Source organism: Lolium rigidum, chromosome 4 (assembly GCF_022539505.1).
Source record: "Lolium rigidum isolate FL_2022 chromosome 4, APGP_CSIRO_Lrig_0.1, whole genome shotgun sequence".
NCBI classification, from domain to species: domain Eukaryota; kingdom Viridiplantae; phylum Streptophyta; class Magnoliopsida; order Poales; family Poaceae; genus Lolium; species Lolium rigidum.
This window is the reverse complement of record NC_061511.1, coordinates 124,898,595-124,923,700: the sequence shown is the minus strand read 5'-3', so window position 1 is coordinate 124,923,700 and position 25,106 is coordinate 124,898,595. Positions and strand designations below refer to the sequence as shown.

The 25,106-nt window shown below is 46.0% G+C and overlaps 1 protein-coding gene and 1 pseudogene across 1 annotated transcript; one reads left to right on the top strand and one right to left on the bottom strand.

The window, feature by feature from the left end:
• The first annotated feature begins 1,082 nt into the window (after positions 1-1,082).
• LOC124705541 (long-chain-alcohol oxidase FAO1-like) lies at positions 1,083-18,759 on the top strand. Its single transcript, XM_047237242.1, has 3 exons — positions 1,083-1,369; positions 2,073-2,342; positions 16,859-18,759. The coding sequence occupies exons 1-3, from the start codon at positions 1,109-1,111 to the stop codon at positions 18,608-18,610; spliced, it is 2,283 nt and encodes a 760-aa protein (XP_047093198.1). The 5' UTR covers positions 1,083-1,108; the 3' UTR covers positions 18,611-18,759.
• Positions 18,760-18,834: 75 nt separating this feature from the next.
• On the bottom strand, positions 18,835-24,849 carry LOC124705540 (annotated as a pseudogene).
• Between the last annotated feature and the right edge of the window lie 257 nt (positions 24,850-25,106).

Genomic DNA, 25,106 nt, shown 5'->3' with positions numbered 1-25,106 from the left:
GATCGGAGTCGTTTGCGACGTTGTCGGTGATGTCCCGGGCGATAACGGCGAAGACGGACCAGCAATGGAGACCGCGCGGACGAGACAACATGTTGTGTCGCACGTAGGCGTCCCGTGTGTGACGTGTGCGGTCGCGCCACGCGGTTGATAAAGATGGCCGGTGCAGTCGACGCCGAGGTTGGACTAGAGGTGCAGGTGGATGACGGCGATGGGCGACTCAATCCGATCTATAATCGGTAAAACCAAAAAAGAAAAGAAAACGTCGGTCGAGCGACCGGCCGACAAAAAGAAAATGATCTACATATGGGAAAAAAGAGACGAGAGGGTAGCCGATCAACCGATCGGCGAACGAACCCTCATACGTGTTGCGCGGCCCCCGGAGTAGATCATGGAGATCGATCTCCCCGGGGGCGGCGCGGTGCGGAAGTGCGACGACGGCTAGGTCAAGATCGGCGTCGCTCTGATACCATGTAGAACGATAGAGAGGAATATACATAATATGATGGATGTATTATTGAGTCTCATGGACGATTATATATAGGCGTACAGGCATCATTTTGGAGTGCAAGACAAGAAACGAGATCTATCTCTATCCTAATTACCTACGTATACTCTAATACTCTAACACAGAGAGGGGCAATAAGAGCAAGGATGCCCTTGACAAGGGTTGATATTAGGAGAACCACCCTCTGCTGCCATAGTCACCCCTCATCTGACTGGTCCTCTTTCTCATTATGTATAGGTCAAGTGTAATGCTTACATCTTTCAAATAATAAAATACTTATTTGCTGAAAAAATTGATCTTCTCTGCGAAGTACAGACATTTCTTTGTTGCCACGTTGTGGTCGGGGTGCTAGAAATTGATCGAAGTGCCACGAAGGATCCCCGGCCAGCTCCTCGATCGTCATTAGCTGGACGGACCGGGCGTTACCTTTCAGCATCAATAGTTAGTTGGTTAACCGGTATTAAATAACGAGATTGACGCCTATCAACCCCCATCACTCTGCGTCACTATACATGCCAAACGCGCGGGAAGAGGTGAAGTGCACGTCGTCACACACACGGAAGCCGAGCCCGAGAAACAGCACGCGCTCTCGGCTCGACGGTAATGGCGGCGCCCGCGCCGGAGGGGGAGGAGAAGGCGGCGGCGGGGCACCCGCTGCTTCGGGTGCTGAGGCGGGACAAGTACACGCACGGGCTGCGCCCGGTGCAGATGGAGGCGCTCCGGGCCATGTGCGGCGCGCTCATCCCGTCACTGCAGCCCGAGGAGGAGGAGGCTCTCGACGGCCGCGTCGACCCTCCGTGCGGCAACAAGGACCTCGAGCGGTTCTACCTCGCCTCCGGCGCCGATGCCACCGTCCCGGACGAGGTGATCGATCGACCTCAGCTCACCCATATACTGTATTACTGTGCTCGTAGTACCTTCCGTAGGTACGTGGTTCTTGCCTTGCTTGGACAGTGAGTGCAGGTACTGTACCAATAATTTTGTGGAGTCAGCGTGTCTGCGGAAGGTAGCTACCAGCCACACATATTATCTTTTCTTCTTCCTTTTGTTATCCACATATAATCTCATTTCCGTACCGACTTTTAGAGCATATATGCAGTACATAGATTTTTTCGGTTTTCTTGTAAGAACTAGCTTAGTTCTTAGTCAGTTGCAACATGAGTTGTCCACGAGGTTGTAAATGAGATTTTACTAGTACTATATTTGCAATGTGGTTTGCAACAGAGAAAAATTATCTTAGCGCTGAATTGCTTTAGGATCCATGTTATTTATGAGTTGCAAATGAAATTCAATAGCATCACGTGGCTGAGAACTAGTTCTGGGTCTACTAAAATTTATGCACATTACTCGACAACTAATATCAAAGGGAGGACAACATGCAACCGATGGACGAAGTTCTTTTTTTTCTGAAAGCTCGATCGACGAAGTTCATGAGTCAGAGCGTTCTAAACTTCTTAGAACGGTGACTTTTTGCAGAGCAACTGGGATCTTCTTAGGACGGTGACTTGACGAATGGGAAGTAAGACTCTCGATGAGCCAACTAAGCGCTTGGTTTGCATATTCTCAGGTTGCAGAGCTGGCGTCCCGGTGCGTATGGGAGGGAGTGGTGCTGGTGAATGTCACCCTCTGGCTCCTGTGTACCAGGCTCGGCACGCTGGCGCTGTGCGGCCGGCTGTGCCTCTCCGGCGAGTTCCCGTACGTGCGCCGCTTCGCCGACATGCCGGTGGAGCGGCGGGAGGAGGCGCTCAAGGGCTGGACCAGGGCCCGCTGGCTCATCCCCGTCAAGATCGCCTTCGCCATCGTCAAGATCATCTGCCTCAACGTCTTCTACACCACGGTGCGCACGTGCTAATCTCGCTAATCTTTGGCTCTGGCTCTGCACAATCATCAGTTTAGCAATCAAAATGAATTATTACAAGCCAGATCGATGGATGTCCTGGCGTGCGGTCCTGAAGAACTCTCTTAATTTGGGTGACATCGCACATGTCCGTGTTGGTCATGAATTTATCTGCACCGGGGTTCCGGTACACATGTTTTGAATTCCTCCCGAGCGCCTCCATGTACTTTCAGTACTACACAGGAGTTCAAAAAAAATTCAAAACATTTTTTTAAAGATAATAATATTTGAATGAATTTTAATAGAAAATTCTGGTTCTTCGACCAAAGAGAAAACAAAAGCACTGAAATTCAGGGATTTCAGTGACTTCTGTAGTGCGTGAAAATTTTCCGAAACTTAAATTTTAAACAATTCTCGTAATCACATCGATCAGAACATATTGATCCATTCGGTACCGGAATGACTTTTTCACCATAAGCGCACATATGTTTTTGAATATTCCCGTAAAATGACACATCTCTTTGAATACAAGTATACAACAATTATAGCTATAAAAATCAAGAAACAAATACTCTCTCCGGTTTAAAATATTTTTTCAAAAAATTAATGTATCTACTCACTAAAACATATCTCGTTCCGATATGTATCTCGCATAGTTTTTATTATTTATCCTTTTGGACTCGAGACAACAAAACGGCTGTGTGCATCCTGGTTATGCAGAGGCTGGATGTAATTGCTTCTAAAAGTAATAAAGCCCTTTATCGAAAAAAAAACTCACTAAAACATATCTAGATACATCCATTTTTCACTAATTATATTGAACCCGAGGGAGTATAATAACTAAGCTAAAGTATATCTAACTTACATTAGCCATTAAATATCTCTGATCCTTGGGTAATTAGTCGTGGGTATCCTATCCTCTTCGGTTTGGAAAAGCGTTCCGAGAAAATGACGCTGAGCACTCATATACCTTCGTCTATGATGGCCATGTCACTTTTCTTTTAACATCTTCTATGCGCCGGGTTGTTTTTTCTCGAAAATGGGAAAATTTAAGCCTCTGCATCAAGATTGATGAACCTGGGCACCACACTGCCAACTCCTTTGTGATCTTTGTACATTCTTTGCCAAGAAAATGGACATTTATTTCATGCTCAATGCATGCAATCGATTCTTCGAAGCATCTGAGGAAATCCTCTTATTGTGTTTTATGCCATGATGCGGGCAGTGTCTTCTGCACTGGATGTTCTTAAGTAAAGTGGTCTAAACATTGCCACCACTGCTCCGTGAAACCGGTACATGCACTCAATGGCAGTGGACTTGGTCATGCGCATGTAATCATCTTGTGTATTACCAAGAGCTTCATAGGCAAGCATCCTCAAAGCATCAATGCCCTTTCGAATTGAGGAAAAGCCAATCGTGCCAACATAGCCTTGCTTGCAAACGAATTAACCGTCGAACTTCAACTCCCCAACGTCCACCACAATCTTCATGAACAGCTTCCGATTCATTCTGAAATGATGCCAAAATACAACATCTTCATGCAATGGATCATCGGCAAAGTATTTGGCGTACTACTACCTCCGGTCATGTTTAATCGACGCAAGGGTAGCTAAGCGAACATGCAGCTAGGTAGTATCAGGCGTCAATTAAACATGACCAGATGGATACATGCAATAGCCCTCCAACCTCTCCCTCAGCTTGCTCTTGCGCCGCCCTGGATTCAAATCTCCATGCCGTGCCTTCAATTACCGGGCATATAGGCCAAACATTAGCTTCTTCCTAAGTAGAGATGTCATCATCTCCTCGTTGTATGAATCCATGGCCATGCAATTCACCAACCACCCGTGTGTCTGCGAGATGGGATCAAAACTGTCGGCGGACGGTGGACTAGGGGCGATGGACATCGAGGTGGGGCATGGGTGGGTCTGCCAGGTGGCTCGGCCTTTCTATCGGCATGGAGAAGGCGGAGGCGAAGAGGGTAGCGTCATCAGTGATTTGGCGGAATGGTCAGGGAAAGGAGTGAAATGGGCCGCCCTTTTTTCCTTCTGTCACCGACAGAATTGGCTCACCCACTTTTCAGCTTCACCTGATGCTCCTGTGCGGCATGGGGACTCTAGATGGAAAAATGGGATGTGCCGGTAGAAAATATGCTATGGGAGCGGTTGAGCAAGATTTTTCTTACAACGCCCCTCATAAAGCTGTTGGGGGGCTATAGGGGCAGTTAGAGATGCTCTAAATAGCTAGGGGGTGGATATTCCGGCAACCTCGAGAAAATCCAGGGCAGCCAAAATATTCGAGTGATAACAAAGAGCCACACAACTTGGCACAACTCAAATTTCTTGGTCGGATTTGAAGTCCGGATATTTGATGAATATCTGCGGGTCGGAAATTTGCCACCGCCAGAATATCTGGTGTGCCATGGCTAGATATTCTGACCTGGGAGGTAGAAGTCTGGCCCCTCCAAATCTAAACACACACCAATAAACACAAATCAAAAACGCAATATCCTAAGCTAGGAAACTTCAATTAAATAAAATCAATTTCATTTGAAAGAGGATGACAAGAACTACCTCAAAAAATCAGCATGTGGGAAATCAGGAAATAGAAAGCAGGAAATTTCCAGGAAGACTCCAACATGTGAATCAACAAGCGGAAATATTACGTTGGATAGTGTTTCATGGCTTGTCCTAGTGACACACACCACTGACTAAGACTACTTATAGTGGGCGTAACTAAAGAAGTAACATGCACCTACATGAATTGCCAACTAGAAATTTTGATGACATAGCATGTCATTATATGAAGAAATAGATTGGTGTGGTAACTAGCAATGCTACCATAACAGCACATGTTTTAAGATAAAATGAGTCTACAAGTTAAATTAATACATCCATGGATGATACTACATCTATGCTAGCATGAAATTAATAACATTGACTAGTGTCATATGCATGACACTACTTTATGTGACTCTCCACTATGACTACTCTAATGTCCTCGTGTTAGGGGCAGGAGCATGCACATGAGTGGCACCTTGCATCATTAATTAAAGTGTTGAGTAATAAAGTTATTAAAAACAAAATTTGGGACACATTGTTACGGACACATTGTTACGGTTGCATAACAGTACCCATAGTGGTGGCATCATAGATAGTATCATGTATCCCTTACATGCAAAAAAAACTAACGTATCTTTATAACTAATGATGAGAGAGACCGTGGTGGTATTATAGGTAGATATACTATCATAGCAAGTAGATCTAGAGAAAATAATGTGAAATAGATCTTATACACAATTTTTCATTGAGGTTCACCAAATTAATAAATATAATAAAACTATGGTGTTACCAGATGATATCATTCATTATACAGATAGAATCATACGATAGTATGATATGCATGATAATATTATATTATACTACCCACTATAAGCAGCATAACTAGTCTTACTGTTTATGGCTTCCCCCGTCTTAAGTGGCTTCATGGAAATGCATGTGGATTTTACTAGTAGGAAATAATAATCTATTAGTATATTGATACTTGCCCCTTCTCTCGACCTGAAACCATGCACTCTAGAAATCTCTATCAACCATAAAGATCTTTGTACTGTTATATCTATATTTAAGGGCACTACAAAAGATAGTTTATGTAAGTGGCACAAATTAATAGATATATTTCGTTAGTCTTTTGATTTTCTTAGACAATTTAATAAAAATTGGTGGATGTGTCGATGGAAATATTTGTGCATATGAATTTTCCAAAATAAGTCTTACAGTTATACTAAAATATTGTATATTGTAAATTTATATGTTTAGTTTTGTAGTTAACTCTAGTAATATAATTCACAATTTTGATGAGTTAAAGTTATAAAGCGAGAGAGTCCATTCTCGTAAACTATGAGTGAATAAGTAAAAATGTTTAGTATGAACTTGATGAGGCTACGAGAACACTCTTCATCTCACTCATATTTGGCTTGTGGCGCTAAACTTCCTTTAGGTGGATCACTCCCTCGCTAAAGCCTTCGCATTATCCGCGAATATTTGGCTAGGAGTCATTGGGTGAATCTCAAACTTCTTGTCTTTGACCTTGAAGGTGTAGACATTGGAGTGACCATCATGTGTAGCCTTCTTGTCATAGTGCCATGGCCGCCAAAGCAACATGTGGCAAACCGTCATTGGAACCACATCACACTCGATGGTGTCTCCATAAGAACCAATCTTGAAGGTGACGGTGACGGTGTGTTGGATCTTGACACAGAAAAGATGTGAAACACACAAACGAAAGGAACTAGGTTAGTGTGACCAAGGAATGACCGGAATAAAAAAAAACTAATTACCAAGGATGGTACTCGTTGTCACACTAACACAATGAGAGGCGATAGCTAGGTTGCATAAGAGATGAAACACCAAGATTCGCACAAGGTCTCTCTTCTCTATCTCTCTTTGTTGCTTAAAAGCTTTTTGTACTCTTTTGTGTCGGTGGCACTTGCACTTCCCTTTTTTCACTAGCACACTATGATCTTCGCCTTTGCAATTGCTTTCCGCCCCGAGCTTTGCTTATAAGCTTTACTCAACACAATCCACACCCTCACGGTCGGGACCTCGTGCAATGTTTCGCAACACTAGATAAGCTTCGATCGGTCGTATAGGTCGCAAAAGGAAGAGGGGTTATAAAGTGGAATGCAAGTTATACCTAAGATGTGTAGGCGGCGATGAACACCAACTTGCGATGATGGCGGTGGAGTCAAATGTACGTTTGCAATTCCAGGGTGTCGAGGTTGTCGTAGCTTTGCTTCGGAGCTATGGGTTAGTATCACAAGAAAGGCACTCAAACTAGGACAAACACGCAAGTTAGAGAAAAATTGGGGTCAAACCGCACGGCGGTGGTTGGCCGGCGGTGGTACCGACGTGCGCTCAACGATGGTACCGGTGACGTGCGAGCGGTAGTGGTGGTGGGGCAGCGGTGGTGTTGGCCGGTGGAGGGGGCGGTGGTACCGGTGGTGGAGGGTTGGTGGTGTCGGTGGTGGAGCGCCAGCAGCGCGCTGGCGGTGGCGTGGGCGGTGGTACCGCGTGGGCAGCGGCGGTAGCGTGGCCGGTGGTGCCGGTCTTCGCCCGGGCGGCAGGAGCTGCGTTGGTGCCGAGGAGGCCCGTCCGGTAGTACCGGTGGCGCGTGGCCGGTGGTACCGGTCGCATGCGGCTGTGTCTTCCTCCTCGCGCCCACGAGCTGTTCTTGAACTGTTCCCACGAGTTGTTCTTGAACTGTTCTTGAGCTGTTCTTGAGCAAATTCGACCCAAATCGAAGGAAACGAAAAATTGGAGGCTAAAAAGTGGGGGAAATAGTAGATCAACAGTAGGAACGCGAAATCAATTGACCAAAACCACTCAAAACTCAACAAAATCGTAGATCCATCAAGAGTCAAAATTAGGGCTATTTTTTGGGGATTTTTTGGAAATTTTCTAGAAAAGAAATTTGGTGGGTGGGGGGTCAAATTCGTGGTAACCAGGAGCTGATGATACCATATGATGAGGCTTGAGCCTCTAGATGTTGTCCCAATTCACGAATTGACCCAAAATCGGTGGATGAGGGGATGGGAAAAGAGGGGAAATAAAACTCAAAAAACAAAACACACTCACACAACCCAGATACAAACCAAATTGAACTCTCTAGCTGGTTAGATTAAGCCAATAGAATCATCCCATGGAGAGACACAAAGGTAGAATCCATGGGGTGAGAGATTGATGTTGTCCTCCTTGGCCGGTGGCTACGGCTGGTACCACCGGCCTCTCTCCTTCTTCTCCTCTTTCCTCTTCATCTTCTTCTTCTCTTCCTTTGTCTTCTACTTCCTTGAACACAACTAGTTGCTCCTTCCGCGTTATTCCTCGAGGCTCGTACCTAAGCATGCAAAGAACACCAGAATGAAGTAGTACGCCATTCAAGTGTGTGTTGAGATTGAGGGTAGAGAGGGGAGAATTCACCTTGTCATGTATAGCTGTCACTCGGGCTCGTGTCATCGGTCCACTTGGGGGACTACTTGGCCATGGTGTAGTCTCGTCCTTTGGCGGGGCCACATCAGAGCTACTTAATTTCAAGAAGGTAACCCTCGGTGGTATGTAAAGGTGTAGGTGGCCAACCCACACCCTCGGACTATATTGTCTGGAAGGTCTATGGAATACTTCATCAACCCTAGAGGGTTGTACCAACCTTTGTAGCCCTCTTGACAAGAAGTTTAGAATGTAGAACAATAATAACATTGAGAGAGATAGGTCATGTAGAAAGGCATAGCAACGCATCCTCGATCTAGTTGTGATCCTCCATGGCATGTTTTTCAGCTTCTTCTGTTACCCCACTCTGGAATCAAAATGTTGGAAGCAAAGGGTGGAAGAAATGGTAGTGCCACTCGGCCAATTCCAACTCTCTCAAGGAGCATCATGTCTGCCGACAGAAGGCTCAATGATCGCGAGATCAAATCTTAAATCTTCATGTGGTAGTCAAGGTCTTCACGATAGAGAAAACATCGAGGACCACCGTGCATTATGTTTAGCGAAAATTTCTCCAAGTTTTAAATAAAAAAGTGGAAATACTAAGAAATAAGATGTGGAAATTTCCACGAACTTAGAGTGGAACCTCTCTCAACGAAGAACTGGTGGATACACAAATACCGAAAACACAATAAGATTTTTATACGAAACTGTTTTTGGTGAACTAGATCTTGTCATGAGAATAAGGAAAAGCTCTAAATCTTCGCATAGATAATATCTAAATAACAGGCAAGAAATATGATGCCAAGGATGCAAGCGTTTGAGCACTATCCGAACGATACGATCAAATTACTCACTCAAGAGAATATTTTTATAGTATAGCTACTGTAAGGGTATATTGCCCCTATGTGTGGTTTTGGTAATTAATGATAACCCCTATGGACTAATGTTTTCATTGAGTTTATATGAAGGAATATTTCATAGGAATTACTTGTATTCCATGTGTTGGATTCAAGTATGGATGCCATGAAGATAAAGATACACCTTGTGTATTGGCATCAAGATCATCGATCAAGATAGTATGATAGAGCATGAGAAGATACAAGGTTGACCAATACAAAGAGTGAAGAATAGATTCAAGTTTGGTCAACACATGAAGCATGAAGAATGTGCCACGTGAAGTAACGTGGTATGCCCATGAGAGGATGATGGCAAGTGGTGATCGTCATCAAGGTTGAGTTGGACAAGTTCAAGTTGAGCATCTCGAGAGGATCATATGCTTGAAGCTTGCCGTCCATTTGATGATAATGGATATGTGAAGATGTACATCAATGGAGCTTTCCCATCATAGTGTATGGGGGAGCATTTGTGAGTCTTCACGAAGTAACGATGATCAAGCAAGGCATTCCGGCTTGAGTGGAGCTTGAGGAGCTTCCATCAAGATCAAGCGGGATGCGCAAGGCAAAGGTATGACCTTGATAGGTTTTCTTTTTACCGGTCTCAAGGTGGTTGATGGGAGACCGGATTATAGGATAGATAGCCGCACTATCAAGAGGGGCTTTCGGTTGGGTAACTTGATCACATCGTTTTAGGGAGCTCAATCCTTTGCATACTTTGCATATCCCTATTTCTTCTTGGTGTTTATTTGTGTGAGGTTCTTGAGCTTGTTTCTAGCTTTACAACAAGCCAAAGTTCATCGAAAACGGAGTTCGTATGACTCTTCTATGATATTTTCAAGGTTGGGTGATTTTACCGATTATTCATAATATAAGGTTCTACCTTTTATATTCATGATAAAATCCCCTCCTACAGATTCTTATGTTTTCACTTTCTATAGGATAGCATTTGTTGTTATCTTTCAAACAAAATTGGTTTCATTCAATTCGGAGTTCGGGAGCATTTGTTATTAAAGAAAAAGGAAAATGCGAAATAAAAAGAAAAAGGGGGCCAGCCACCGACCGGCCAGCCGGCCCACCCGGTCTGTGCCGGATCTAGCACTGGTGCCAGCCGGGACACCCACTGAGAGGTTTCCGGCCTGGTCCCGAACGATTATATTTTCTCTTGGGCTATAAATAGCCTTTCTTCCACCTTCGGCTGAATAAGTTCTTCCACTCTCTCTCCTCCATTGTTGACTTTGAAGAACTTGCCCTCTCTCTTGATTCCCCCCATGATTCTTGCTCATTCTTGAGGAATCTAAGAGAGGAGATCTAGATCTACAATCCCCACCAATCCATTTCTCCTCTAAGTGGGGGGAACCCCTTGGATCTAGATCTTGGAGTCATTTGTTGATTTCCTCTTTGTTCTTCCTCTCTAATCTCATCCTAGCATTTGTTGCTTTGGTGGGATTTGAGTGTGAAGGATTTGAACACCTCTAGTGTTCTTGTTTTGCATAATTGCATAGTGTTGAGCTCTCCACCCCGATTAGTTCGAGTGAGAGATCGTGAGCTTGTTACTCTTGGAGGGAGATCTCCTAGTTGGCTTGGCGGTTGGTGCTCCGGTGATCTCTTCAAGGAAGATTGTGAAGAGGCCCGGGCTTCTCCTTCGTGGAGCTTGTGAAGTGGTTGTGGAGCTTGCCATCTCCGGAGTGGGGGGAAAGATAACCATAAGAAAAGGTCCATTATCCTTCGTGGGTGTGGCTCGGAGAATAGGGTGAGCCTTCGTGGCATTGGGGAATCCTTCATGGGACCTCCACTCCTCCAAACGTGACGTACCTTCTTGCCAAGGGAAGGAACACGGGAATACATCCTCGTCTCCGCGTGCCTCGGTTATTTTTATACCCGAGCTTACTTTCCTTGTGATAGCCATTGTGCTTGAAGTACATATATCTTGCTGCCTATCTTGCTTAGCTCTAGTTGTTGTTGTTGCACTTAGGTGAGCCTAGCATATTTAGGGTTTGTGCTTGTGAACTAAACGTTAGTTTAATTCCGCATTCTTACAAGCCAAATCCGTAAGAGTTTTTAAACGTCTATTCCCCCCCCCCCCCCCCTCTAGGCGACATCTCGTCCTTTCAGCTATCTATCATATAAACCAGTCTTCCAACTAACACCACGAGGCCGGCAAGAAAGAAACTCTACCAGGAACAAACATTTGTCTTGCGCAAATTCCACTTGAGCTATATGATAGAAGATCTTGGCCGCTTCAAGATGGCACACATTCCTTGATTGTGTTTGATTAGTGAATTCTTACGACTTGCTCCCCCATACTCTACTATGGGACAACCTCTTCTTCGACACATCTTCACATATCCATGATCACCATATGGATGATAAGATTCAATCATATGATCTCTTTGAGATGGCTTATCTTGAACTTTGCACTTCATTTCTTCTTCCTTCCAACCTTGACACCAGCATATGGTTCAAGCATTCACATGGATGACTCCTACAAATCTAACTCAATGCAAACATTATTCCATAATGATTTCCATTAATTATCAAAACCACACATGGGGGCTCCATGTACTTTCACACAGCCGCCGCCGCCCGCCACTTATTGGAGGGGCGCTACTTCCGCGCCACATCTTTGCCAAGCCCAGCCCTACCACTACGCTAGACTATCGCATGGATTGTGCAGTGGGGTTGCATGTGCACATGGCTACATATGTCGCCGTACCTTACGGGGAATCAGGAGGACCAGCCGTGTCGTCGCTCTAGCCATGGACCGTTCACCTTCGAGATCTCGAACTACAACGTCTTGTGCAAAGAGGCAAGGCTCTCATACCGGCTGACTACAAGCCTTTCCTAAAGTCGAGTGGGGTAGGGAGGAGAGTTTGGAGGTGGGCATCTACGGCTGCCGCCCGAGCCACTCAAAGCATGGGAGCGACGTGGAGGTGTGGGTGTTCAGCACACCTCTCAGATGTTTAACATTTTTATGTTATTGACTTAGACGTAATAAAATCTCAAATGAATTATAATTGTGTGTGACAAAGAATATCTTAATTCTCAGTTGTGATCATTCAATCTTAGTTACAAGACATGTGGAACTCACTGGTCTATCACAAAGTACATATTTTTGCACTATATTTGGAGCAAAATTTTAGTTGCAACCCCACTTCTAACCGAAAAAATATCAACTAAAACTTAGTTTCAACTCATATAGCGCATGAATCGCGATACAAGTTCAATGTCTTAGAACCTTACTAAGTTAACCAAGAATTAGCAAAATGTATTAGATTTCGATTATTCTACTTAGGGAACGTGTCTTGCTAATTTTCTGCTTGCGCTGGTAGGCATTAGCACGCGTGGTCTTCTAGAATGGGGTTCCCAACAACTACGTGCATGCAAGGAATCTTTTCACAGTCAAGAAATTCTAAATAAAATTTATCTTGAACCGTTAATTTAATAAAATTTGTATTGCCAAGTGTTTTAAAACACGATCCTATCTTGTTATGTTTCAACAAAAAATATTTGAGTTGCCAGATTCTAATAACGTAACTACAAGATTATTGTTAACCGTTACCAGATAACTTTTACATGTGGTTTTTGGTATAAAAATGATCTACATATTCTTCGAATGAGTATTCGATTCACTCTAAATTTTGTTTAAACATCTGACAAGTTTAATCTGGAAACTAACTATAGCTAACCTGGTGACCAAGTGTCTATAATCTGGCAACTAGGTTCAGAGAAAAAAGTTGTCAAAACATATCAACATGGGATCTAGTTTTGAAGATCTCGTCGCGAAAAAGTTAAGCGTGAAAATAGATTTGAATTTCAACTATGATTCAAGACATAAAATATTTTAAAGTTTGAAAAATAAAAGAAATCCTATGTGGGAGTGGGTTTTTTTTTGAAAGAAACCCCTACAGTGATTTTATTTTTAAATAATAAGAATCTAAATTCGTGTCCCTGGGAACTTGAACCTGGGTGGCTGGGTTGTACATCCACTTCCCTAACCAAGTGAGATAGACTCACTTCTTTGTGGGAGTGGGTTGCATCTATGCAGTTGCTATATTTAATCTGTGCCCAGAGATTGTCAATCTAGGGTACATGTCCTTAGGCTAATCATAGTGGGAGTGGCATAGGTAGTAACATCACACATCCCAAGATATTTTGGTGACATGTCATGACGATAAATGAATAAAGAGAGTGAGGTGATAACTAGCTATGTTACCATAACATACACTTCCCACGACAAGATGAGTCTACAACCTAATAAATATTGTTTTGCATGATACCACACATATGTTACTACCAACTATAGAGGTACTAACATACATTAGTAACATGTGCATGTTACTACTCTATGTTACTCCCCACTATGACTAGTCTTAGGCATTTCACAATACATTGTATCTTAGTGCACTGTCGTAGATGCTAGTGTCTAAGAGACAACCTTGTCAATGCATTGTATTTTAAAAGTTCTATCTATATTTAATGATTTGTTACATGGATGTTTGGGATTGGGTTAGCAATGGATTTTGCCTATGGCTCCGCGCAATGGTTGTATCTTAGATACTCCATCCGTCTCAGTTAACAGGCACGCACGTAGTTTAAGACAAATTTTCACAATTGATTTGGTTAACAAAATATAAATTTTATGTCTACAAAATCTATATCTTTAGATCCGTATGAAAAAAAGCTTTCCAATGATATAATTTTTTTGACATGTATTTCATATTTTATTGATCAAAATAATGGTCAATGTAATTTATTAAACTATGTGTGCGTCTGTTAAACCGAGACGGAGGGAGTAAGATACAACATAATTCTCTCTCCTCATTTAGTTTAGTTTCACATAAACAAAATATTTAGGATACCGTTCTACGAAACATACCTTATTAAATCATGTTCAATACTATAGCCAACTGTTGGCTATAAAGGCATCTCCAGCGACCCGACCCAATCCGTTTTGGTCCATTTGGGTTGTGCTGCGGATACCAAAATGGATGCCAGACCTCATTTGTCCTTTTAGATCAACGGTTTCCCCAGCGGCCCGATGCAAAAAAAAATGGAACTTTTCATTAATAAAACAACATAATTTACATAGGTTAAAAAATGAAAAAAAAACATACGTAAAACGGGCCTCCAAACCCTAGCCTAGGCACCGACGACTACCTCTCCTCGTCCTCGTTCTTGGTCAAGTCATGGCCAGTTGGGCACCGACAACGGCATGCAAATACGGGTGGAGGAGGAGGGGGAGCAGCCGTCCGGCGTAGGCTGCTGCTCCCATAACGACGACATGGGTGGTGGAGAAGGAGTAGAGGCCTGCAGGGCCATCCTGAGAGCCTCTTCCTCGGAGAGGCCTGGCAGCATGTGTGTCGTGGCGTACCGAGACAGCTGTTGCAACGGCTGCAGCTGTTTCGATATTTGCGCCATGAGGACGACGAGCCTCGTCACCTTCTCCTCGATCAGCTCGTCCGGCTATGCGGGGATCTTGTTGAGCATGCCCTCCTCCCTAGCCTTCCGTGTCTCCTACAGTAGGAGGACAATGTAGTCGTCGGTGCTATCCTGGTTCTCCTCGCCCGGGAGGTCGTGGATTTACTTAGCATTTAAATTTCTACACAACATGATGAATATCTTGTCAAGTTTCATTCCCTTAGGGGCGGAGTCTAAATTAGGTGCAGCCATAGATATGAGCAAATACACCCGTTATGATGGTGCCTAGAGCCATTTTCATGAGAAAACATAGGAATCATTAATACATAAATATCCCATCATAGCAGTTAGTTCATTGGTCCCTCACATGATCCCCTCTAATACAACTCAAAATATTGGAAAACCCTTCCAACCCTTATCATTACATAAAATTGCAGCCCTATGAGCCCATATAGGTGAAGCAATATGAGGTCGACGTTCTCATTAAACATTGTAGAACCACATAAAGATAAAAACTTGACCACATACTCATTGCATATTATATGGAAATCATAGCCAGATCACCCTATGTCCTCAGGAACATGGGGATCTACTCACAAGTGCGAATCATGGTATGTATCAGAAGCATATGGATTAGAAAACAATCTGAAAATATAATCTCTCCACCAAATAAAGACAAGTTGCTAATCACAATCATGCAAATAGAACTCAAACGATATCCGGGGTTCAATCAATCACAAACTATGAGGGGGATGAAGTAATCTCGAAGATGGAGAAGGGTGATGATGATGGTGTTGATGGAGATGTTGATGAAGAGGCCTCCCCCTACGCCAAGGAGGAGTGGTGATGATGATGCCATCGATTTCCCTCTCACCGGAGGCTCCGTGATGCAGGATCTGCCCTCTCCCGGAGTAGGAGAGGACTTTCGCCTCTGTCGCTGCCTCTGTAAATCTCGGAAAAATTATGGCGTGGGTTTTCTAGCGTGACGGAGGTTCTGTCAAATGGAGGGGTCGAGACGGTGCTCGAGGGCCAAATGGGCCTGGGTGGAGCGCGCAGCAAAGGGGGGTGAATCTCGAAAAAATTATGGCGTGGGTTTTCTAGCGTGACGGAGGTTCTGTCAAAAGGAGGGGTCGAGACGGTGCTCGAGGGCCAAATGGGCCTGGGTGGAGCGCGCAACAGAGGGGGGTGCACCACCTGGCCTCTTTTGGTCCTCGTGGCTCCCCTTTCGTATTTCTTTAGCCCAAGATCTTTATCTCGATGAAAAACTGATCAGGTTTTTTCCCTTTGATTTTTAGGGCAAAATATGAAAAAGGAGGTTTTCTACCTCCCAAAAATTAAATACCAATGAAAACGAATGTGTAGGAAAGTCCGTAAATCAAGTAAAAAGACATAAATAATGAGTGATCATGGAAAATATCATTCAAAACTAACCATATATGTATCTATATTGAGGATGTAAAATGCATGTAACAACCGCCTATGGACGATCCGCCCAACCCAAACATGGCACCGACGACATGGGCATCCACCGGTGGCTGAGGAGCCGCCCTTCGGGCAGGTGCACGTTGTCCCAGCCCTCACACGGCGTCCTCCTGTTGTACATGGCCCAAGCAACATCGGTGCGGACGAGCACCTGGTTGCGCAGCTTCGCCTCCTTCTTCTTACCCATGGCCTTGTTGGTGAGGTCGGGATGTCACCTAGTCGGGTGGGAGCAGGTTGTGTCACGAAGAAGGTTGTCGATGGGGGCGGTGTGGTGATGGCAAGGACTTGCCGGTGTTCTTATAAAGGACGGCATAAAAGGAGGCCTTCAATACGGAGCGGTACTCCAAGCGTGTGCCGTTTATGGCGGCGCGGAAGTCTAGCCGTCGAGCGCCATGCCTGGCGTGGCCGTTGGAGCTAAAGCGTGTCATTGATGGCGGCGCTAAGGAAGGCTACGGGAGGCGGCGGCGCCGAAGCGATGTGGCCGAAGCAGTGCGGCCACTACCAAGCGGGTCCAAATGTCGGTCAGTTTGCGTCGGGCCGCAGGGCTGAGCTTTTACCTAATTTTCATCAGCCGAAAAAAAAAACAGACACTTGTAGTACTTCCTCTGAGCACAATCCATTATATTTACCTATTATTCGAACATCAACTTCCATTCGATTACTTTGTGAATTGTCCTTTTTTTTTCTTTAGAGAAGCTAGTTGGGTCATCAAACTTTTATCTCCGTTTCCAAATTGCAGGTGACGAAAAACTCTGAGAATCCATGCTGGAAAGCAATAGGTTACAGCGTGCCAGATGTGGAAGAGCAACGGAGGGAAAGTCGAACAGAAGCGAGCACGCGGCGTTCTTTGGACAACGGCGTCGTGCAGACCAGGGAGCTCGACCACGCAGCCCTGCTCAGGTCACTCGCAGACAAGGGCCTCGCGGTAAAGCCCACGGCATCGGGCTCGCACCACACGCTGGAATGCGACGTCGTCATCGTCGGTTCAGGTTGCGGCGGTGGCGTGGCTGCCGCGGTGCTCGCGTCCGCGGGGCACAAGGTGGTTGTCGTTGAGAAGGGAGACTATTTCACGGCCGACGATTACAGCTCGGTCGAGGGCCCATCCATGGAGCGCCTCTACGAGCAGGGCGGCATCTTCTGCACCACCAACGTGACGACCGTCCTGTACGCCGGCGCCACCGTTGGCGGCGGCTCGGCGGTGAACTGGTCGGCCAGCATCCGCACGCCACGGGAGGTCCTGCAGGAGTGGTCGCGCGAGCACGAGCTCCCGGTCTTCGCGGGCGCGGCGTACGCGCAGGCCATGGACGCGGTGTGTGCCCGCCTCGCCGTCACCAACGTGTGCCGGGAGGAAGGGTTCCAGAACAAGGTGGTCCGCCGCGGGTGCGAGGCGCTCGGACTGCCCGTCGACGCCGTGCCGCGCAACTCGTCGGAGGAGCACCACTGCGGGAGCTGCTTCCTCGGGTGCCCGACGGGAGACAAGCGCGGCACCGACACCACGTGGCTCGTCGATGCCGTCCAGCATGGCGCGGTGATCCTGGCAGGGTGCAAGGCCGAGCGCTTCATACTCGAGAGCGGCGGCGGCAGCAAGAACGGGCGGAGCAAGAAGTGCGTCGGCCTGGTGGCCACATGCACGAGCAACAACGGCATCCCCACGAAGCTGCGCATCGAGGCCAAGGTGTCCATCTCGGCGTGCGGGGCGCTCATGACGCCGCCGCTGCTGCGCAACAGCGGGCTCAGGAACCGGCACGTCGGCCGGAACCTGCACCTCCACCCGGTGTCCATGGCGTGGGGGTACTTCCCGGACACGAACGACATCACGGGCAAGTGCTACGAGGGCGGCATCATCACCAGCATGCACCGCGTCACCGACCGCACCATCATCGAGACGCCGGCGCTTGGGCCGGGCGCCTTCGCCTCGCTTGTGCCGTGGGAGTCCGGCCGCGACATGAAGGAGCGGATGCGCCGGTACGCGCGCACCGCGCACGCGTTCGCGCTGGTCCGCGACCGCGCCGCGGGCACCGTGGACGGCGAGGGCCGCGTGCACTTCGCCCCGAGCCGCGACGACACCGAGGAGCTCCGCAAGGGCCTGCGCCGCGCGCTGCGCATCCTGGTGGCGGCCGGCGCGGCGGAGGTGGGCACGCACCGCAGCGACGGGCTGCGGCTGCGGTGCAAGGGCGTGCAGGAAAAGGACCTGGAGGCGTTCCTGGACGAGGTGACCGTCCCGAGGGGCCCGCTGCAGGCCGGCACGGACACATGGGCGCTCCTCTGCTCGGCGCACCAGATGGGCAGCTGTCGGATGGGTGCCAGCCCCAAGGACGGCGCCGTCGACGGCCGCGGCGAGAGCTGGGAGGCCGAGGGCCTGTACGTATGCGACGGCAGCCTCCTCCCCACCGCCGTCGGCGTCAACCCGATGATCACGATACAGTCCCTTGCCTACTGCCTCTCCGTGGACATCGCCGAGTCCTTGGCGCAGAGCAAGAAACATTCTTGACGGAGGGTCGTGTATGTATGTGTGCACTACTGACATACTGCACTGTCCACAACTCCAGATGATTCATGACGGATATGTATCTGATTGTTATGTAATTTCTTGCTGTTCAAATGCTTTCTTCTTCTTGAGAAACAATCTTACTGACCAAATTTGGGCAACGAGTTCTTCCTTGTGTTAGCACGTACATGCACAAGGTACAACTGACATAATGGCTGTGCTTGCCAGAAAGAAAACTGAGGATATATTTATGTTGCCGAGCAGCCAGAGCATATAGCATTATAATCAGATAAAAGTGAATAACAGCACAACAGGCACACTCGGTTCAGCTAGTGAAACAGCATCATGGTCACGGGCATCGCTTATATGGGCACTATCCAATTGAAAATAGGCTATTCCAGCTCAACTTAGCAACTGAGGGGAGTAAGAAAGGAAAATACAGTAGCCAAGTTTTACTGCTAACTGCTGTTCTGTCACGAGTTTCTGCAACGAGATAATCTAACATAGATATAGTTGTATTCAGTTGATCCACAGAAGGCTGCTCCATGACCCCTCAAGATTATAAGAAGCCGTACAGGCCATCAATTTGGTACCTGAAAGTTCCAGAGGATAGGAATGGTAAGCAAAGTTGATTTCATGGCAGCACTCATCAGTACAAGAACACTGTGCAATCACTAGCAACATTTTCTGTTTCTTTCTATCGAGGTAGCAGTGAAACACGGAGGTAAGTACATCAGAGATTCTGGATATGCAATAATACTTGTCATGAAAGGTAACAAGGTTCTTTCGCAAAAAAAAAAAGGTAACAAGGTTCAAGCACAAGTTGTGTTCAAGCTAAACCATACTATATGATAAAGATTCAGGTACGAGGGGACTACTAGAAACATAAACAACAAGAATACCATTCACACAAATGTGGTTTAAATGTAGAATAGAGCAATAAGTTATATCTAAGTAGACTGGAACCAAAACAAGGAGAAGATGTTTCAGGAGTCTGATTTACCTTCTCTATGAACACCATTCTCTTGCATTCTGGAACAGGCGCAACCAAGGACTGGGTCCACTCTTCTCAACCTGCCACCCCTTGGGATACCATGGATATTGCCACATCATAAAAGAACGCTCCGGGTGTGGCATCAAAGCAAGATGCCTTCCATCCGGGGAGCAAAGGGCCGCAATACCAAGCGGGGATCCATTGGGGTTGAAGGGATAGACCTCAGTCACATTATTAGCATCATCGCAGTATCGCAGAGGGGCCAGATTGGACTTAACAACATCAGATAAGACATTTTCATCTGGGAATAAAGCTCTCCCTTCACCATGAGCACTCCAGATGCCCAAAGTAGAGCCTTCCATACCTTTCAACATTATAGAAGGAGAGTCCCCTATGGCCACACTAATAAACCGGCATTCAAAACGACCAGATTCATTGTGAGTAAACCTTGGCTGGGACATGTCTCCCCCTGCACCAAGGGAGCCTCCAATGTCTGGTCCTGGCACCCAACCAAGAAGAGCCATGAGCTGACACCCATTGCACACTCCAAGGCTGAACGTGTCCGATCTATTGTAGAAGTCCTGGAACTGCTGTATAAGGGGCTGGTTGAACCTGATAGACGCAGCCCAACCTTTCGCTGAGTCTAGAACATCTGCATAGCTAAAACCACCAACAAATGCAATCCCACGGAATTCTGTTAGAGAAGCCTTTTGATTCAAGAGATCCGACATTGTGACATCCCACGGTTCAAAACCAGCAGCATGGAATGCAGCAGACATTTCCCTATCACTGTTGCTCCCTTCTTCACGAATAATGGCAACCTTTGGTTTCAAGGATGAAGTCAATAGTTTCTTATCTGTAAACCTGGGTGTGAAAGACAAATGCCATGGAGGTGATGTTCGACTTTTAAGCCTTCTTTCTCAAGCTTGACACAAGACTTCAGACGCTGTAGCTCCTCAAGCTGGAAACTTGTTTCTTCCCACAGATCTCTGAGGTCCGACATTCTTTCCTTCAAGCGCATTTCACCATCAACAAGCAGCTCTATTTCTGGCGCTGCAGTAACTTCTCCTATCACATTAGCAGAAACCCCCGCTGCTTGAAGCTTTTGCTTTACAACATTAAGGTCTTCTGAGTGCACTTCGATAAGAAGACCAAGCTCCTCAGCGAAGAGTGCTTGAAGAAGCTCATTATCTTTTAATTCTATTTTGAGGCTAACACCACAGTTGCCAGCAAATGCCATCTCAAAAATTGCAACAATAAGTCCACCATCACTAATGTCATGACCGGCAGAAATTAGGCGTTCACTGAGCAACTCTTGCACAGCCTCAAAGACTTTCTTCAAGTAAGGGACATCTTCTATATCTGGGCAATCATTTCCAATTTGGTCAAACGCTTGTGCAAGAGCAGAGCAACCGAGCCGTCGTTTCCCTTTAGCTAGGTCAATGTGCAACAAGACTCCATCATTCCCAAGCTTTAAATCTGGAGTAACCGTCAGAGTTATATCAGGACATGTCACATAAGCACTGATGACAAGATTTCCAGGAGCCTTCACTAGCTCGCCATCACATTGAGCTGCCATAGAAAGACTATCCTTTCCTCCATCAATTGCAATACCAAGTTCAATCATGCAGTCAGCCATTGCAACAGCGGCATCATACATATCGGCTCCCTCTCCATCAAGCTTTGCAGCATACATCCAGTTGCCACTTGCCTTGACATCAGCAAGGGATGAAACCTTAGCCCAAACCAGGTTGGTCAATGCCTCTCCAACAGCAAGTCTTGCCATGGCCTCAGGATTAAGTAAACCCTTTATTGGTTGTTCCCCAATGGCGCATGCACCACCTGTCAGATCTGTATATGTCTGTGCAATTACAGCAACATCAGCAAGTGGAAGTTGGAGAGGGCCAACTGTCTGCTGTTGTGCAACAAGACCAGTAACACACCTGTCAACCTTTGTGGTCAAGAAACGCTTTGAACATACAGAAGGAAGCTTCAATACTCGCTTAAGAACATCCATTAGTGTGACCTCAGGTGCAATGTCTAAGGGCTCACCCACTCGAGAAACTCGCTTGAATTCAAAGGTTTTCTGAGGCATGTCTCCTAGAACTTTTCGAGCTCAAGATCAACAACGGGCAGTGGAGGAGGAAGGCCACTCAACTTCGCATGCTCCACAGCAACACTGTCAATCAACACGATCTTTCCACTACCATCAATTTCCCCAAGGACAGCCATGGAAACTCTTTCTCTCTCACAAAGTGACTGCAACAGGCTTCTGCTCTCAGGCTTCACCAATAATGCATCTTGTTCCTGGTATTCAGCACCCCAGATCTCTAACACAGACAATGTGTGATCACCAACTATAACTGAGCGGATATCGATTACAGCACCCTTGGGATAAATTATTTCTTTAACAACATTGCAATTTCCTCCAGCTCCCTGGTCATGAATGCTGATGATTGGGTTATTCTCTCCCATTTCTGCACATGCCCTGATCACACGATACAGTTTTTGCGACATCTCCGCATCTCCACGCTGCACTGCATTGAAATCAAGCTCTGCATCGTTCTGTCCACTAACCATACTTGAGGCAGCACCACCACCCATACCAATTCGGTATGCTGGACCACCAATCTTCACAACTAGCATTCCGATTTCTGGATCCCCTTTAGATATGTGTGCATGGTCTATTTGCCCGATTGCTCCACTGAACATTATTGGCTTCAGCCATTCACGGCGCTCCCCATTTGGTAACCTCGAACCAAAATTTCTTGTAAATCCCTGAATTAAAGGCTCACCAAACTTGTTCCCATAATCAGAAGCACCGTCACTAGCGTCAATAAGAATCTGCAATGGAGGAGCTAAGTTTGATGGGTATGAAAAAGATGAATCCTCCCAGGGTGCATATGATTCTTCCATTTGAAGATTTCCAACGCAATAACCAGCAGTAGAAGCAACAATGAATGAACCCTTTCCAGTGGCATGTGTGTCTCTTATACGACCACCTGCACCTGTTTCAGCTCCTGGGTAGGGCGCCACAGCACATGGAAAGTTATGGGTTTCTGCTGTGAATAGAATTCCAAGTTCGCGCATCATAATGGATAACGGTGAAGTGGAACCTGGTAGCACTGGACGTAGGTGATTTACTGGGTAACCTCTTATTGCACTTGAGTTATCCTTGAATCCAATGATAGAGTTATTATGATTAGCTTTCAAGGGACTCTTTACTAACTGAAACAAAGTACTCGCCATGGTCTCTCCATCTATGTCAATCTTTCCGTTAAAAAACCAGTGTCTGCTGTGCTCACTATTGGATTGTGCTATGTCAAACAGTTCCACAGTAGTTGGATTGCGCTTGATATCATCTCTGAATAGATGGGTGTAGTACTTGATATCTTGTTCATCAAAAGCCAGCCCCATTTTCAGATTTATTTCCTCCAGTGCTTGCCGTCCCATTTCCATGACTGGTATAACACTTACAGGTTCTGGAACTACATCTGACCGAAATGATGTGAGCTTGCTAGGATAAACACACTCAGTCATTCTGTCGTGAACCAAAGCAGCAAAGGTGTTGAGTTGGCTTTCGTCAAGTGGGACACTACCAGGCTGAAGGCACAAAAGATATCTTCTAGATCTCTCCAAGCGAGTTACTTCCATTACTGATAGAGCTTTACAAATTGATACAGCATTTGTCGAGAAAGCTGTTGAAAATGTCATCCGCGGACCGACCTCAACGAGGAATGAGTAAGGACTCCCAGAAACTTTCTCCTCCAGAAAGCTCCCAGTTTGTAAGTTCTCAGGTTCATAAGTTTCAGCTAGGAGCCACTGAAGTGTTGTGAGCTTCTCAGAACTTAGTGCATTCTCCAACTCAACATTGAAGCATTGCTCAGTCTTAATGTCAATAATACTAGAAGAAACCTTTGCCTGCACTTTCCTGAGTAACTCCTCTGTCTCACTCTGCTGAAGAAATGGTTTGCGGTAAAAGTGAATAATTCTTGAAACTAAGTCCGAGTCACCAACAGATTCCTCTATCAATTGACTATTAACACCCCTAGATACTGCGGCACTTTGAGCAGGCACTGATCGGATGTTCGGAACAGTAACTCTTCGATTAGGTAACCAGCACAGATGGCGTAGATCCAAGCAATGTCGAGCCATTCGTGACTTTCTCAAGGAAGGGCCTCTTGCAGAGACAAAACTATGCCTTTGTTTTCCCTGGGGAGAACATACAAGATAACAATTATATATAGAAGATAGAAGCATGATCAGGTGATGGTTCAACTTGGTGCATACCATATTAGCAGGAAAGCTCTGAAGACGTAGCATATTGTTTCCTATCATTTCAGCAGGAGATGCCATATTAATGCAAGTCTAAGATACTCCAAGAGCCTGTGAAACACAGAACATGAAATCAGACACTGAGCATAAGTGAAGTCTAATCTGCAAACCTGCAAGTGTTGAATAGATGAAATTAATTTTATTATGTTTTCAGTGCACACGCATACCCACTGCAAGACCAAGATCGATATGTCTGTTCAGTGTTCCAGGATACAGGAATAAAAATACAGAGTGGTCATCGTCGATAACTGACACGAACCCACCCTTAGGCAGTTTATACAGAAATAATTCAAATAAACAACTAGCTTGTTCAATCCAAATGTTCATGAAATTTCAGTATTTTAACAATCACATACTCACATAGACATAGTTCATTAATTCCTTGTTTGTGTGAATCAGAAGGCACCTAAAAATGATATGGAATAGATTTATAGAAGGTCTGTCAAATGCAAGTTATTTTATCTGTAGCAAAATGAACGATTCAATCCAGGTTCAGCAAAAAAAAAAAAAAAAAACATAAGTAGAGCCAGCAGCTAAAGCCAGCAAGTTCGTCAGTACTTGCAACGGCCAAAATAGCACTTAGAATCTTAGATGTCCCCTATTTGCTACAACGAGCAAAGATGAAAGCATATGCGATCCAAATTAGCAACCGCGGAAAAAACACACGATAGATAAATTATTATTAGGAGACAACACCTGAATAACGAGAATTAAATCTAGCGCGTCGAACATGAACGACTGAAAAGGCTAAAGAAGAGAGGTGAGGGCATGAACGAACAAACGAGCATCAGTATGCAGATGCAGGCATGCAAATACGCAAGCTACAGAGCGGACATGAGCGGTGATTGCAGACTCCAGACTGTGCAGTGATATATTACCGGCGAGGATGGCGCGCGTGGGTCGGCGCCGGTGAACCGACGGTGGAGCTGCGGGACGATAGTACGGGAGACGAAGACGGGAGGCACGAGCGGAGGACGCGTGGCTCCGGCGGGGGGGGGGGGCGGTGAGCTCGCGGTACGGTGGAAGAAGTGGCGGCCGGCGGGCACCAGCGGGCGAGGCGGCGCAGAGCAAGGACAGGGACAGCAGTATCGGAACGAGCGGCGGCTAATAGGGATTCTCATTCTCCGCTGCCTTTTGTTTCCTTTTTTCACTTCACTTGGGCCGTTGTCT

What these genes read in the sequence shown, in the direction of transcription:
- LOC124705541 (XM_047237242.1), top strand. Translation starts at nt 1,109, where the DNA reads ATGGCGGCGCCCGCGCCGGAGGGGGAGGAGAAGGCGGCGGCGGGGCAC. An exon ending in ATGCCACCGTCCCGGACGAG is followed by an intron (nt 1,370 to 2,072) that starts GTGATCGATCGA and finishes GCATATTCTCAG; the next exon opens with GTTGCAGAGCTGGCGTCCCG. An exon ending in TCAACGTCTTCTACACCACG is followed by an intron (nt 2,343 to 16,858) that starts GTGCGCACGTGC and finishes TCCAAATTGCAG; the next exon opens with GTGACGAAAAACTCTGAGAA.